This window comes from Gossypium arboreum, chromosome 5 (assembly GCF_025698485.1).
Source record: "Gossypium arboreum isolate Shixiya-1 chromosome 5, ASM2569848v2, whole genome shotgun sequence".
NCBI lineage: Eukaryota > Viridiplantae > Streptophyta > Magnoliopsida > Malvales > Malvaceae > Gossypium > Gossypium arboreum.
The window spans coordinates 22,844,878-22,862,624 of NC_069074.1; the positions used below are offsets into that span (position 1 = coordinate 22,844,878).

General features: G+C 30.2%; 2 protein-coding genes across 2 annotated transcripts; both read left to right on the forward strand.

The window, feature by feature from the left end:
* The first annotated feature begins 915 nt into the window (after positions 1 to 915).
* Positions 916 to 1,782, forward strand: LOC108482594 (probable calcium-binding protein CML44). Its single transcript, XM_017785722.2, has one exon. It carries the CDS (start codon positions 1,025 to 1,027, stop codon positions 1,601 to 1,603), a length of 579 nt encoding a protein of 192 aa, XP_017641211.2. The 5' UTR covers positions 916 to 1,024; the 3' UTR covers positions 1,604 to 1,782.
* A 6,181-nt stretch (positions 1,783 to 7,963) lies between these two features.
* LOC108481340 (probable methyltransferase PMT10) lies at positions 7,964 to 13,112 on the forward strand. The gene is made up of 9 exons (XM_017784486.2): positions 7,964 to 8,716; positions 9,871 to 10,020; positions 10,100 to 10,370; positions 10,665 to 10,775; positions 11,148 to 11,307; positions 11,972 to 12,229; positions 12,323 to 12,445; positions 12,548 to 12,625; positions 12,719 to 13,112. The coding sequence occupies exons 1-9, from the start codon at positions 8,078 to 8,080 to the stop codon at positions 12,915 to 12,917; spliced, it is 1,989 nt and encodes a 662-aa protein (XP_017639975.2). The 5' UTR covers positions 7,964 to 8,077; the 3' UTR covers positions 12,918 to 13,112.
* The last annotated feature ends 4,635 nt before the right edge of the window (positions 13,113 to 17,747 follow it).

A 17,747-nucleotide genomic window follows, 5' to 3' on the forward strand; every position in this document is an offset into this window, starting at 1 on the left:
GGCGTATAAGGTTCCAGATTCCTTTAGATAATGTCGAATTAATAGAATGTCCTAACCATTCCATGCATAAAACAAACAAATAAGGAGCAAGAGGACATCCCTGTCTATTTCCCCTATCAGGTTTGAATTTAGAGGTCGGGACACCATTCCATAAGACCTACATAGAAGAGTTAGAAATAGCAAATATTATAACACTTCTGAGGTAATCAGGGATACCTGCCGCCTGAAGAGAAGCATCAATGAAATCCTATCGCACCCGGTCTTATGCTTTCTCCAAATCAATTTTGATAGCTATCCACTTTCTGCTTTTTCTGCTCTTCATTGAGTGGATAACTTCTTGAGCTATGACAATGTTGTCTGTGATATTTCTGCCCACAATAAATCTAGCTTGTTCTTGCGCAATAATTTTTGAGAAGATGTGCTTGAAACGGTTGGCATTAACCTTCATCACCAATTTGTAGAGGACAGTGCAAAGGCTTATGGGAAAGAATTTGAGATGAATCCTCTGGGTTTTGAACTTTGGGAATAAGAACAATCAGCATGTTATTTAGCTCAGCATCAATATTACTACCAAATAAACTTTAAATATTGGCATATGTTTCTCTTTTTAAAATATTTTTTAATTCTTATCAACTTCTTAACTTTATTTATAGAGTTAAAAACTTAACTGATTTTACTAAATATTTTCTCTAAATAAAATCCTTAAACAATAGATAATTTTAGAAGATTCAAATTTTGGTTCTAGAATCTTCACTTACACAATCAAACTTCCGAATTATAATTTTTTTATTCTAGAATATTCACTTACATAGTCAAACCTCCAAATTAAAAAAATAGAAATTAAATTCTACATCTTTTAGTTAAAACTCAAGGAATAATTATACATATTTTCCATCAATAAATATAAATTATATAGGAAACTTCTTGCAAGCTTCCTTTCTCCGTAAAGTTAAAATGATTTCTCATAAACTACCAATATCTTCAGCCATTAGCATATATATATATATAGGAAGAATCTTTGATTATGCAGTATCATACTTTCCAAACCAGAAACACTAAATTACAAAAGCTACAGCAGTTGAAGAAGTTAATGGTCGGTAGAAACATGTCAGGTACAGCCCTTAGCAAGAAGGACCTACAACGGATATTCGAGAAGCTGGACAAGAATGGGGATGGCTTGGTTAGCCTGGAAGAACTCAATTGCCTACTGGATGGAATCGGTGTCCAGTTTAGCCTCCAGGAGCTGGAGCCCTTAGTGGGAAAGCCATGTCTGAACATGCATGAATTCTTGTCCTTCTGCGATTCCATCTCCAACCACAGCGTTAATGGGGACATCATTGAAGAAGAAGAAGAAGAAGATGATGATGATGATGATGATGATGATGAAGATGACCTGGCCAAGGCTTTCGAGGTGTTCGACTTGAACGGGGATGGGTTCATTTCATGCGAAGAGCTGGAAAGCGTGTTGGGAAGGCTTGGGTTGTGGGATGCAAACAGTGGCAAAGATTGCAGGAGCATGATTTGCTTCTACGACACCAACTTTGACGGCATGGTTGATTTTCAAGAGTTCAAAACCATGATGTTGCACAACATATCTTCCTAGTTTGGTTTTCAATGTTGTGTGTGAAAACTACCAATGATATCGATTTCCATCTTGAGCTTATGCCGGTCAGACCAATTATTATATTTGGTTTTTGTAACCAAAATCTCATGTATTCTATTATTGTTTTCCACTTTTGTTCATGGTTGTAATATCAATAATCTATTCCAATTTTCCTTCCACCATTTATTGTTTTGGGTCTACTTAATTAGGACACAAGCAGTACGAAGGGTTGGTACGTGCTGGAAACGTGTACGATGTTGTACCTTAAGTCCTAATTCCGCCCACTTCAACATTAACTGAAATGATGTCAATGTTCAATCATTTTTGAGAAATTACCAATTTGACTATATTTTTGCCTTTGGAATTGGCTTGGTAACGGATAAAAATGGATTAAGAATTTCAAAACATAATTCGCGATTTAATGTCAATTTCCATTTTCTATAGCGTGTTTAATATTCCTACTTTAAAATAAATAAAGAAATAAAATTTACGCCCCAATTAAAGTCAAGGGAGAAGGCGAGGAAAAATATTTTTGGTGAATCTTCATCCGAGATTCTTAAATTATTAATAAATTTATGTTTTGGTCACTCAACTTTAAAAAATTATAAAATAATTATTGAATTATTCGAAAATTTTCATTTAAGTGACTAAGCTATTAAAATTGTTTTTGTATGATATTCTCTATTGATACCACCCACATAAATTGAAAGCTCTCTTTCTCATTCTTTTCAATAATTCAATTTTTTTTTATGAAACAATTTTAAACTTTATGAATTTATGAATTAAAATCCAAATAACTTTAGCCTTCAATCTCCAACATTGGCCGTCAGATCAACTTGGATCTACGATGTGTTCTTTTACTCATCGATGGATACTGATCCATAGTATCGATTATAGAATTGTTTGTTTGGTGCGCGCTAGTTGAACTTTTTTTTTAAAAAAAAAAAACTTATTAGTTTACTATCTTAAAAAAAAAAACTTAATAGTCTGCTATCTTAAATAAAAACTTTCGAATAGTTCTGTGACTATTTTATAACTTTTAAAAATTGAGTGACCAAAATATAAATTTACTTACATTAATAATTATATATTTTTAGAGCAAAAGAATAATTTATAATTTTGATAAAACCTTTTATTATTTTCGGCGAGGATATTGTGTTTGAAGTAATAAATCTAGAGAGAATTAACCGTTTATTTTTAGCAATTTTAGATTAAAATGATGAGAGACTTTTAGCTAGGGGTAGATGTGTGAAGCGATTGGAGTGTTAATAGGTGTAGATTGAATTCAAGTTAGACATTAGTGTTAATATCAAAATATTTGTTCAATTTAATCCAATTTTATATATAAATTTAATCTCCAATCCTATGAAATTAAAAATTGCAGAGGCGATAATGAAATGATTAAAATATGAAACGTACAAAAGTAAAACATTATAATAATTGCAAATATCTATCATTAAAATAATATAATTATCCTTTTCATGTAGCTAGTTATAATTATCCTTCCAAAGCAATATTGACTTGGCAATGTAATCTTTTATTGTTAAATAGTTTTACTCAGAAATTGGGTGTCTTTATTTTCCTGCCCATTGCAATGAAAATTATCTATGGATTTCTAGTTTGATTATTATAATTCCAAAATGGAAAATTAAAATTAACATTCCTCCAACGACTATTAATTATGTTGAAAAGGAATAAAGATTTGTAGCAGTAATATGTGTAGCTTTCGTATCATCTTCCACTTTCTACCAACATCCAAAAACTTCATTATTTTGTATTATCAAACCATATAAGACAATTTTTTTTAACTAAACTAACTCCCCATTTCTTTTATCTAATTTAGCCTTATTTTTAAAATGGTTAATTAATGTAATATTTTATCCCTCAACTTTCACCTAATGTATATATATTTGTTAATTTTGGTATTTCATACTATTATTCTATGTTTCAATGTACCCAAAACCTTATCACAATTAGTTTATTTGCTAACTTGGTAACTCTATAATAGTGTTACTTATCAACCAATTCCACCTCAATTGAGAATTTATTAAAATTCATTTTATAAAATTAAATTATTATAAAAGTTTTTTCTTTTTTTGTTTTTTTATTGTTTATTACATAATAAAATTTATTTATGATGAGATTTGAACTCCAATAACACTTTACATATGAAAGCTTTAACTATTGTTTGGTTTTTTTTTATAGGAATACCAAGTACACTTTTTTTTGCTTGCATGATTATATTTACCAGTGAGTTAAATGAGTTTACGTTTTATTTTTTTATAATAACTCATTTTTCAGTGGTGTCAGAATTGGTGGTTTCAGGACCACAATTTCGACCAGTGAATTAGTAAATATTATTTATTTAATATTTACAAGTCTATTAGAGTGTCATATTAAAGTTTGATTCAATGATTTTGATGTTTGGTTGGTTAATTAGGCAAAAAGGACTAAATCATAAAATATAAAAAGCTATTTGTCATTTATTTAAAGGTACTAAATGACTATAGCAGCATGATTGAATCACTTTAAATAGCAACTAGTCATATTTTGAAGTGTGTGGACAGTTCATGCATGTTTTTGGTCAAATTTTAATTAAATTACAAGGGTAAAATAGTAATTAAGTAAATAAAATTATAAAAAAATAGAAAACAAAGCTATCATCTTCTCCATTTGAACTTTCCCAACTGCAAACACCATTAGAAGACGTTAAGAGATTCAGCCAAGCATTCATCTTACATGTAAGTGAATTTTGCTTCCGTTTTTAGTTAAATTTATGTTTTTGAGATCGTTGTAGCTTAATCTAGCAAACCTAGGGACTATTTCATAAAATTGTTAAAGGTTTTGAAACTTGCCATTAATGGATTTTAGATGTTCATGAAGTTAAATGATAGCTTTATGAGTTTGATTGTTAATATGGCTATTTTGTGAAGTGATTTTTGTTAATTTTAAGTTTAGGGGCTAAAATGATAAAATATTAAATTTAACAAGGAATTTTTGTAAAATTTAGTTACTTAGGAGCTGTTAAGGGGTTATATTGAATTCAACACTAAGGTTTTAGGTTGAATTGTGAAAAAAATAAGTACATTTCGGTTTTATGGACTAAATTGAATAAAAGGTAAAAGTTAAGCGAAATAATGTAAATTGTTACTAAATAGTCATGTGCATGTATTTAAATATTTTTAAGTATTTTGAATGGTTAATTGAATTAAATTATTATATAGATCAAAAAACGAATCAATCTGTAGATAAACGCAGAAATGGGAAAATTGCTGAGTAGTCCTTGGTGACCTGTTTGTTACTATTTCGATTTAGGTAAGTTCATATAATGATTAAACTGATTTATATTTATCTTTTTGGTTTGAAGAGTATACTTATATATGTCTTATTATTAAATATTTATGGCACATTAATGTTTATTGTTAGAAGGACTAAATTGTAAAGGTTGGTATAATTGATGTTTGAAATTGAAAATAGAATGTCTATAGTTGAATTCTTGTCTAAATGATAATGTTCAAAGGTCTAATTGATATGGATATAAACTGAGGCCCGTATGAACTTAGTGAACAGTTAGAATATAAATGACATGTCATTAACGTTATCATTGTTTTGGGTGTTGGTCTTGGATGTCTTACCGATGGCTAAGATCCTACATTTATTGTGGATTATTCACAACTTGTGTGAGCAGCATCGTGTAACGTTATTATCCCAACCCACAGTTTGTGTGAGCAGGCACATTTTCACAACTCACGTGAGCAGACCCATTTTTACAACTCGTATGAGCATTGTTATCCTACGTATCCAATGTTATTTCATTATAGTTAATTGGGTGGAAATTGGATAAGTGTGTAATGAAAATGACATCTGATTTAAGTACCAGGGAATGGAAATGAAATATGATTGCATGTGGATTATTTGGTATAAAAGCATGAATTATGATTTATGTCATGGCTGTAAGTATGCTAACCTTGTTGGGTTGTGATGCGCATAGGACAAAGAATGCCATGTTTCCAATTTGTATATAGAAATGTGATCAATGCTCAGGTTATACTAAAATCAGTAAGTTATGTTTAAATTTCTTACGAACTTACTAAGCACTATGTTGTTTATGTTTTCTTTGTTTGAATTATTGTAGATTATTGGAAATTTTACAATCGGTTGGAAGTCAAATCGGAGCTCACACTATTTATCACACCCCAAATCAGGCTGATCTAAATTGAAGGCGGATAGACGCGAAGTTGACTGTTCTGACGCACTTTGATAGTTAGTTCGCCAAATTGTAAGCTTCTGGCGAATTAATGTTTTGGGCCAAATGAGTATCAGTATATCATGATTTAGTATTGGATGTGTTCTTCAATGAAAGAAGGAGTTGGATAAAAGAAAGGTGAGATTTGTGTAGGTTACTTCCAAAAGCATAGTTCTCCTAGTTTGTTCAAGCACTGTAAAAAACAAGTTTTGGTAACTAGATCTGGTAATAAGCTAACTGAACTGATTGGTTTAATAGCATATGAACAAGACTCTCATTTATATTTCTTCTGGATTTTATATGCCATTAAGAAAGGCAATTTTTGAAATATCAGGACACTTGTCAAATTCCACTAAATGGTATGGGGTGATATATATATTTTTGTGTGTGAGAAGGTTCTGAGAAAGGTGTGTCTTCCTACAATATTACTCTTTGATTCTTTATTCTCAAATCTAATTGTATTTATCCATTGTAGTCATATGTTGGTATGAAATGTAGGCATGTTCTCGTAAGAAGAGTTATACAAGTATTCATTGGTTTAATTTCATTTATGTAAAGTTGAAAAATCTACGTACTTGGTATTTAGCTAAAACAATTAAGTTACAAAAATCCAAGAATCAAATATGCATTCAATAATATTTAAATACAAGTTTATTGCCATTCTATCTATATTCATTTTAAATAAAAATATTTTCTTTTACTTATAGTTTGAGTGTGATAAAATCTAATATTTATAAAACTGTTGACCAAATTAATATCACAAGTTAAAATAATTATTTATATAAATTAAATTAAAATAATTAAACTCGTAAATATACGTGCGTGAATTAAGAAACTAATGAAAATTTTAAAATAATTATTTACTTTAATTGAGTAAAATAAATATATAATTATTAAATTAAAACAAATAGACACGATAATATAAGTGCGCACGTGATTTAAGAAATTAATAACTTTTAAAAATAATTATTTACATTAATTGAGTAAAATAAATATATAGTTATTAAATTAAAATAAATAAAAACATCAATATACGTGCGCACGTTATTTGAGAAACTAATAATTTTTAAAATAGTTATTTAAATTAATTAAGTAAAATAAATATATAATTAATTAAATTAAAATAAATAAACGCGTCAATGGACATGGGCACGTGATTTAAGAAATAAATAAATTTTAAACATTTAAAATTAATATTATATCATTTTAAAGATTTTTAAATATTATATCATATTGTATCTGTACTTCTTATGCAGCTTATGAATATGTTTTTTTCATGCTTCTATATAATTTTTATATTAAAGAACATAAAATTATATATCTCATTTTTTCTAATTTCATTTTAGACTTACCTTTTTTAACAATATCATTTTAAAAATTGAATTTACGTTTTTTAATGTAATACAATTTATTATTAAAGTCAAGACTTATTATTAATAATAATATATGTAATAATTGAATCGATGTTAATAAAATTTAAACAATTTTAAACATTCCATCAATGATGATTGTTAAATAAATTTAAAACATAGTATATATAAAAAAATATTTTTTTTCATTCACAACACCCTTAACATAATCTAATATATTTTAAATGATTTTTGTTGGGTAAATCTTAAAATCATACATTAACTTTGATTTAATGGGTAATTTATACATGAATCTTAAATAATTATACACGTCAAGCTCTAATTGTGAATCAAATATATACTTAAAACTTTAATTTTGATTTAATCATACACATTTAAAGAATTAAATAGATTAATTTATTTTTATACGGGATAAATATAATTATTTATGTATACAATATATAAATATAAAATAATATTATATTGATAATTGTGTTAATAATTTATAATAATTGGATTAAATCAAAATTTTATGTATAAAATTACACAAAATCAAAGTTTTGTATACAATTACACATTAAACTATAATTCATGTATAATTTTAATATTTATTTCTTAATTTTTTAATACGAAACTAATTTAACTTATAATTGTTATTTTTAAATATGTTAAACTAATAATCAAACTGAAAAAAGTTTTTTTTTTTGGTGAAACAAAACCAATTTGATTTCAGGAGGTTAATTTGGTTAAAACAGAATTAACTGAAAGCAAATTTTTTCTGGAACTCAAAATCTGTCGTTTTTTTTACTCGCAGGTTTTCCATCAATTTCCAGGGAGAAATCATAAAAACTCCAAAAGTTTTTCACAAATACAAACAAAATGAAGCCGACTGCCCCAATAACCAGTTCTACAACAACAACCGTGGCATCAACGATGGCGACAATAACTGATGTCTTTAAAACTCCGAAGTTCGTTATATTTTCGGCCATGGTTCTCCTCTCTTTTTCCTTCGTTTTCCTTGACACTCACTTCTCCTCCTCCTCCTCCTCCTCTCCTTTCTCCTTCAGTTACTACTCACTACCTCGGCAAATGTCGCCTCCGACTTCACCACCTTCGCCGCCGCCGAGTCTTCCGGCAGTGAGAAGGACGGGAATAATCGACAAAACGGGAGCAATGTCGGACGAATTCTTTGTCGGACAGTGGGATTCAATATCCATAAGTGCTCTTACAGAGCTCAGCGACGGCAACGAGTTAGGAGGAGGGGAAGAAAAGGAAAAGAAGAAGAAGAGTGGTGGTGAAGTTAAGGTGAGGTTTGAGAAATATAAGGTATGCGAGAGGAGTAAAGTAGATTATATACCGTGTTTGGATAATGAGGAAGCTATTAAGCTGTTTAATAACAGTGAAAAAGGGGAGAAATACGAAAGGCATTGTCCTGGAAATGATAAATCGTTGGACTGTGTAGTTCCGAGGCCGGAAGGTTACCGGATTCCTATTCCGTGGCCTCAGAGCCGTGATGAGGTTAGTTTTCGCCTGAAAATTCTTTTTCATTTACATTTAAAAATAATAATAATTAGATTTTGTAGTAAGAAAATTTTTGATGATTTTAATAAACTGTAGCTTTAGGTGGGAGATTAATATAGGAAATTTTTCTCGAGCAACTGCATTTTGGGATTTATTTTGTTTTATCGTTGATTGGGTTATTAGATGTCAAATCTAGCACCTCTGTTCCTTTCATTCCAGCAGACATTTCCGTGAGATAATTTAAATGAAGCAAATATATGCTATTCATGCAACCAGAAACCAAATAGAAAATGACTTCTATCTCCCTATATCTGTTTACGTGTTATTCATTAAATTCTGTTTGAAGATCAGACTTATGATATATATATATATTTATAATTCAAGCTTAAATAATTATAATTTTTATTTAAATTTAATTATAAAATTATTACTATTAATAATAAACCGATTATTATTATTTTTAATTATTTTAATAAAACAAATTTTATACTTCTAGCACAATTGGATTCCGACCCTTAATATAAATTTTTTATTTAGACTATTTAAAATTTTTATAAAAATAAAATTGTAATTTAACCTCTTAAAAATAATAAAAATTAATTTAATCCTTTAAAATTATAAAGACATAGATTATTGAAATAATAAAATTTACAATTTTACTATCATAAAATTTATAATATAATTTCTATTCCCAAAAATTTTTAACTTCGCCCTAAACCTAATTTTGAATTATACTTTAAAAAAGTTTCCAACTCTAACCAGTCCCAAGTCCCAACACATAGACAGATTTAATATTTAGTTGTCTAATGTGTGAAATACATTCCCTTTGCCATTTTTAGTAAAGTTGATGAGTTATTTGGTATCAATCCTTGTGTCTAAATACGGTGATTGTTTTTATTGAAATACTTCAAATTTAACTGAATATTTTAAATATTTTATATAGACCTTTTTTACATATGTGCTTTTTTCTGTTAAGTTAAGAAATTTATTCAATAAGCAAGAGGTTACGCAATTTAACTGAATCATTACTTCTATTATGAATAAATTGGATATTAAAATCTCCTTTTGGTGCTATACCTCAAAGTAACTATTTCACTTTGTCAAACATTTCATCAAAGGTTTTTTTGGCTAATTGTGAGATATAATTGCAGGTTTGGTTCAGCAATGTGCCGCATGCTGGTTTGGTTGAAGATAGAGGTGGGAAAAATTGGATATCAATAAAAGAAGATAAGGTCATTTTCCCAGGAGGTGGAACACAATTTATTCATGGTGCAGATCGATATTTGAATCAGATTTCACAGGTTTTATGATTTCACAATCTTTGCTTGGTTTTAACACTAATCTTTTGCATGGCATTCATAACGATCTCTTTGCATTCAGATGGTTTCCGAGATTTCGTTTGGCCACCATATTCGTGTTGCATTAGATATTGGCGGTGGAGTTGCCAGTTTTGGTGCCTTTCTCCTGCGACGCAATGTTACCACCTTAACAATAGCACCTAAAGATGTTCATGGAAGCCAAATTCAATTTGCACTGGAGCGTGGAGTGCCTGCCATGGTTGCGGTATTTGCTACACGTCGCCTGTTGTATCCAAGTCAGGCTTTTGACCTGATACATTGTTCAAATTGTGGCATTAATTGGACTCGTGATGGTACGCTCTCTTTTCTTTAACATATCTCGTTTTGAACAGCTACTACAACTTGAAATATTTGAGAACTTCTATTTGCATTAATTCAAGAAGCTTCTTTTTTTTATGCGATTACTGCAACCTGGTTAGGATTGCATGTATGCAGATGTGTACTTGTATGTGTCCGTGTTTCACATGTATGTGTTTGCATGCTGAGTAAGTTTAATTAATTGATTTTGTCTGTAAGTTCATGTATGGTTTATATTGACCTTGGATCTTTGATGTTGACACTTCTTTGTATTTTTGCCTGTGATGAAGATGGAATTTTGCTTCTCGAGGCAAACAGGATGCTTAGGGCTGGAGGATATTTTATCTGGGCTGCAAAGCGTGTAGATAAACATGAAGATAACCTACAAGAGCAATGGGAAGGTAGCTCCCCATTTCAAGTTTTTTGCTGCCTTCTCTCTCTTTTTCATAGCTTTTATACAATGCTTGATATCCAGAGACAGTTTTAGATGCTTCAAATATTTTGAATTGGTTATTCTCTTTCTCTCTCTATTACTCGGGTTTTTTACAGTTCTTGACATCCTGATACTGTTTTAAATGCTTCAAATATTTTGAACTGGTTATTCTGTTTGAACCTCCCCCCTCCCCCCGTCAAATGCATGTAGTATATAACTTGATCAACCATGCCCTTCATTCCACCATTATCATCGTTTTAGTATTCAATAATACTGCAGCATTAAAAAAACATGATTGAGACCTAGCAATGACTTATCATTTTTAGCTTATCTTCTACAGAAATGGAGGATCTTACGACGCGCATTTGCTGGGAACTAGTAAAGAAGGAGGGATATATTGTCATATGGAGGAAGCCTTTAAACAATAGTTGCTATCTTAATCGTGATGCAAAAGTGCTACCTCCCCTTTGTGATCCTGATGATAATTCAGACAATGTTTGGTATGCTTTTCTTCAATACACATACATTCACCAAATATAATGACACTAGAAAAAAAATACAAGAATGAATGCATTTGGCAGTGGATTAATCACTTTGACTAATTATCCTGCACTATTCTGTTAAAATTTCTCTTCTGATCAGGGCTCTGGTGTAGTGAAGCATCAATAGCTTTAGGTTTAAACTTCTGAAACCACCCATATGTTCAAAAATATTTGGGTTTGTTTTAATTCTACTTTGTGCACCAAACCAACTCTTAATGTTCTTAACGAATTGTTATCAAACACAGATAACTTCAGTTAGTGATTAAAAGATAGAAATTATTTTTCTGTAGCCATTTACATATAGATATGAACTCTAATGGTTAATCCAAGTGGTTAGACCAATCTCTTTCGTTTTTACATAAATAGTTAACAAATAAAGTCACAAAGTGGCATAGAAGAAGAATTTAGAAATCCTTGTTTAAGACTTCGCATTTAAAAATTAGAGAGAGTAGGGAGTCGGAACGCTTAGGAGAGTTCACACCGCTTAGGGCAAACTTCAATAATATTCTCTTACGCAGTAGCTGGGTGCTTTCTTGTTAGTAGTGTGTTCTTTTCAACAAAATGGCACTTAACTAGTGAAAGTTGAACTGCTCATAAGAAGTTACAAATATGACTATTGCAGGTACACTAATTTGAGGACCTGCATCACTCCATTGCCAGGGAATGGTTATGGCTCAAATTGTAGCGCATGGCCTGAACGTCTTCACTATCCACCTGAACGACTTCAAACAATAGACATGGATGCCCACATATCCAGAAAGGAAATCTTTAGAGCAGAGTCAAATTACTTGAACGAAATAATAAAGAACTATGTACGTGCATATCACTGGAAAGATATGAAACTACGTAATGTGATGGACATGAGAGCTGGACTTGGAGGGTAACATCTTATACATCATGCCACTGCATACACTTTTTTTAAAAAAATGCATTGTTATTATTTTGTAATTTTTGCTTATCTCGACTCTGACAGGTTTGCAGCAGCATTACATGATCTCCAGGTTGATTGTTGGGTTATGAATGTTGTTCCTGTTAGTGGGTTCAACACCTTGCCTGTAATTTATGATCGTGGCCTTATAGGAGTTATGCATGACTGGTATAGACTCAACTCTTATATTCAATTTCTTCTTTTAACACAATGCACTTGATTTTATTTTCCTATTGCTTTAATAATCATGACTCTCAATTTTTTACACAGGTGTGAGCCATTTGATACTTATCCAAGAACATATGACCTATTGCATGCAGCAAGTCTTTTCTCCGTTGAGAAGAAGAGGTAATTTATTCATCCTTCTTTTCCTGCTTGTGCCCTTTGTTAATTCACATTCTTCATGTAAAGTTTCTTGTGCCCATATCTTGTTTGTTGCAGGTGTAATATCTCAACCATCATGCTCGAGATGGACCGGATATTAAGACCCGGTGGACGTGTATATATACAGGACTCGGTAACCATAATGGGAGAACTTGAAGAAATCGCAAAAGAAATGGGTTGGGTGCCTGCACTACATGAAACAGGTGAAGGTCCACATGCAAGCTGGAAAGTTCTGATGTCTGAGAAACGCATGTGAAGTACTTATGAACATCAATGAGAACATGTTTTAGTCTAGGGTTAAGCCAGAATAATTTTTTAAGGGTGATTAAAATAAAATTTTAAATTTTTATAGTCTATATTTTTATAATTTTGAAAGGATTTAATTAAATTTTTATAATTTTAAGATGCCAAAATGTAATTTTACTTTTATTAATTTAAAATTTTTAAAAAATTTTTAAGACTTAAATAATAATTTTACATTTTAAAGAGGCCTACCCCTGTCACCCCTAAATTCGCCCGAGTATGTGTTTCCAGCCTTTTGATATATGAACTAAAAGCTCACATGCATAGAAAAAAAAATGTAACTCATTGCACGCGAAATAATGTATTTTCACTTCTACCTTCAGCCCTCAACCCTTTAACTAATATATTTATCTGAAGAGGACATGACACGGCTAAAACTCACAACTTGCAAGAGTTTGCAATATTATTATTGTTAATTGAATTGTTAATTGAATTAAAACTCTGTTGTATATTGTTTTTTGATGAACCCAAAACGAGAAATGTGTATAATTTTTAGAATGATATATTGTTATAGGTTATTGCCTAGCCCTCGTGCATTAATAGCATAGGTTTATACTAGCAGAATTCTTTCCATTGTAATTTGTACATTTAAGAAAGTTGCTATTTAGTAAGGATACAAAATAACTTTTGATAAATAATTTATATATACACATAAAATAACCCAGAAATCTCCAACCAAAAGATCAAAATTTTCAATCTTTAACTACTTTCCTGAGCAAGTTCTTAATAAGCTTCTCCATATTATTAAACCCAAAAAAGCTCCATCAAGCAGGAGTTTGGCACTTTGCTGTTCGTTTATCTTTATGAAAACTTGTGGTGATGGATTTATTCACTGATTTCACATCAAAATGTGCCTTTTTTTAACCATATATATTCGTTTGAAAAATTATTTAACAAATTAGTGGGGTTAATGAATTATTTATTGAACTAGTTAGAAATCGGGAATTGGAGGAGCGGACTTTGGAATACAAGACTAGGGAAGACGGCACCTCCACATGCCGACTTCCCTTCCCATAACTTTCTTTTTCTTTTCAGTTTTCATGCCTGCTTATCTTATTAAAAGATGGGGTATTATCATAAATAATCCTTGAAAGATTGTCAAAATTTCAATATAGTCCATTCATTTTTCAGGTTTAAGAGTAAATCATAATATTCATCTTAAAAATTGTACCTCCTTAACAAGTAAATCTCAATTTTTCATATTTTAGTAATAATTTTATTTCAATACTTTAATTTTTAATTTAAATAAAAATATACTTTAATATTTTTAATTATAAAATAACAAATTTTAAATATAATTTTAAATTGAAGGAACATATAAAAATTTGATAAATTTTAGGGACAATATTGAAAAATTTAAGATGAAACTAATAAGATTTAAATATAAATTTGAAGTGGATGGACTAAATTGAAATGTTAATGAATTGTCAGGGATCATGTACAATATTATTCCCTTTTTTAATTAAGATAAAAAATGGAAGTCGGATATTGAAAGACCCGACCCGACCTCCCCTCCATAGTCTAAAAATTGAATAATATCATAAATGATCATTAAAAATTTATTAAAATTTCAATTTAGTCCATACTCTTCAAAATTATATTTAAAAATTTATTAGTTACATCTTAAATTTTTCAATATATTCAGGGCTAAGCTTGAGAAAAATTTTTAGGGGCTGGATGAAATTTTAATTTTCTATAGTTTATATCTTTATAATTTGTAAAGGATTAAATCAAATTTTTATAATTTTAAGGGGCCAAAGTGTAATTTTACCTTTACTAATTTAAAATTTTTAAAAAATTTTAAGGGCTTAAAATACAATTTTACATTTTATGGCGGCCGGGGCCATGCCCCCGGCTACGCCCCTAAATATATTCCTTAAAATTGATAAATTTTTTACATGTTACTTTCAATTTAAAATTATATTTAAAAATTGTTTGAATTAAAAATTGTAACACCCCTTACCCGTATCCGAGGCCGGGCTAAGGTACAAGGCGTTACCAGACAAACATACAAACATTAAACTAAAATACGAGCCATAAAATTTTATTCATATTTCAAAGCGTTCATTCTCTTACACATAGTCCCTTATTTGAGTCTACGGAGCCCAAAACATACTTTAGAAAGGGTTTGGGACTAAACCGAGAACTTACGAAAATCTTGAAAATTTCATGCTTTAAGGCTCCACACGCCTGTGTCCCAAAGTCGTGTTCCATACACGGCTGAGACACATGGTTGTGTCTCTGCCTGTGTGGAATATACCTAGGCTATTTTCCAAGCTTTGGTCAACCTTGATCTTTTACACACTTATACAAAATCAAAAGCATATAACATGGTATTCATTTAATAATTATACATCCTCAATTAAACCACAAACATAGCATTTGTATGTCATCATACATGTGTCTCTCATACTCATTTTACCTTGTTTATTGTAGTACCACTTATACATTTATACCAAGATTATCATCTTACCAAATATCTTCAGCTTAATCATCAAGCATTCATATTTAAAGCTAGATCATATCTTTATAAAATACCACGATTCAGATGCGCAGAATAACATGTTTGCATGAAACATTTCAATTCAATTCCATACCTAACAAGCATTACATTGAGACTAGTCATATATATATATATATATATATATATATACACATGTCATGATACATAACATTCTCTTTTGTTTTCTTATAAACACATATAATTTATTTCATTATATCAATATTTCATATACCATAGTTTCCATGTATTCCACATATATTTATTTTCCTCCTCCTCCTCTCCATTCCACATCCTTAATGTATATAGCATTCTTGTAAGTACGATTTCACAATTTACTAATAAATGTTCACATCAAACTGTCCACACGAGTCATAGTCACTTAATTATTTATAATTCGAGCTACAGAGCTCCAAATTAAGATCCGTAAATTTTCCTGAAACTAGACTCACATATCGTTCCACCATAAAATTTTCATAATTTTGGTTTATCCAATTAGTACAGTTTATTCATTAAAATTTCCCTGTTTCACTTTCTGACAGTTCTGACCTCTCTTCACTAAAAATAATTATCTCACAAAGACAGAACTCGGATAATGTTCTTGTTGATTTATCTTGAAAATAGACTCATTATGGATTTTAAAAATATAATTTTGAGCCTCTAATTATTTTTCTCCAAATTTTGTGATTTTCCAAAGTCAGAATAGGGGATCACATAATCATTCTGAATCAGTCTCACGAAAACATAAATATCTCAAAATATAGAACTCCTTTGCTTTCTATGTTTCTTTTATATGAAAATAGACTCATTAAGCTTTAATTTGATATCTCATTCAGTCTCTGATTCAATTTATACTATTTTTGGTGATTTTTCAAAATCACGTCACTGCTACTGTCCACAACAGTTTTATTACTAATTCACTCTTTCACACTTTCTTTGTATTAACCTCATTTTAACATACATATCACAAATCATTTTCACCACATTTCATACATCACAAGTATAGGCCCATGATCACAAGGTCACCATAAAATCATCCTCATGTATAACTTACTTGTTTATAACCTTACCACATCCTGGTCACTTAATGAACACATCATTCACATAACCAAGTTCCTGCACATATTCATCACAAAACTCACAAAGCAATACATAGAGAGTCTCCGTTGAACACTTGGATCAATCCTCGATACTTGGTGGTTTCAGCACATAGCTCCACCCATCATATAGTTCGGCTCTCTTGTACACATGGTGAACACTTAGTACCACCCATGTGATCTAGCCAGTTTATCTCGTAGCTCTTTTGTCTACATGGTGTCCTTCACTTGGAACCACGCATGCGACCTAGCTACATATATCCCGTAGCTCTCTTGTCTACATGGTGTACACATAGTATCACCCATGCGACCTAGCTACATCATAATGTCTTGTAGCTCTCTTGTACACATGATGTGCACTCAAGACTATACATGTGACCTAGCTACATACCATCTGTATCATCCAATCTTTCCAAAGGTTCAACTGGATTTCTCTCTTTTCCAACAATTTCACCAATCAAGTAATTATCCACAAACATATTTCCAATATTTTTATAAAATATCATAATACAAGTAATAGTGATGTATTACTTACATATAAACTTACATCTCATTTAATATCAACGCAATAATATTAAATTACACATTGTCTTATTAAAATCATATGAACTTACAATTTCCCATAATATCCATAATCATAGAAATCACATTTATGTATGATAATTCAATGCACTTCATGTACCATAGACATATTTTTAAATCAATTCATAATCTTGGCACCATAATCATTTAATTTAATATAATTCAATTAATTCACTAAATTTAACTTTCAAATATAAATTACAACATTATTGTTGTATTATTATTATACCAACTTACATACTTTCAACACCTCGGAGATCATAGTAAATATATCAATTTTACATTGAAACATGCATAAATTAATGCTTATTATACATATGAACTTACCTTGATATTAAAACGGCCATTTTACCAACTTTCCCAATTTTCGATTTTTCTCTCATTCTAGGTTCAAATCTCATTTTCCGGGATCTAAAACATCATATTTTACTTATTTAATTAATGTACTATTCAAAACAGTCCTTAACTCAAACTTTGGAAAAATTACAATTTTGCCCCTAAACTTTTGCATATTTACACTTTTGCCCCTAGGCTCGGGAATTAAACTTCATCCCTTATTCTTATGTTTTATGACATGATGATCACTTTTCCCTTCTATAGCAAC

Bases quoted from the DNA above. Each gene is read 5' to 3' on its own strand.
- LOC108482594 (XM_017785722.2), top strand. From the start codon at position 1,025: ATGCAGTATCATACTTTCCAAACCAGAAACACTAAATTACAAAAGCTA.
- LOC108481340 (XM_017784486.2), top strand. From the start codon at position 8,078: ATGAAGCCGACTGCCCCAATAACCAGTTCTACAACAACAACCGTGGCA. The intron at 10,371-10,664 runs GTACGCTCTCTT...CCTGTGATGAAG, and splicing joins CATTAATTGGACTCGTGATG to ATGGAATTTTGCTTCTCGAG. The intron at 12,626-12,718 runs GTAATTTATTCA...TGTTTGTTGCAG, and splicing joins TTCTCCGTTGAGAAGAAGAG to GTGTAATATCTCAACCATCA.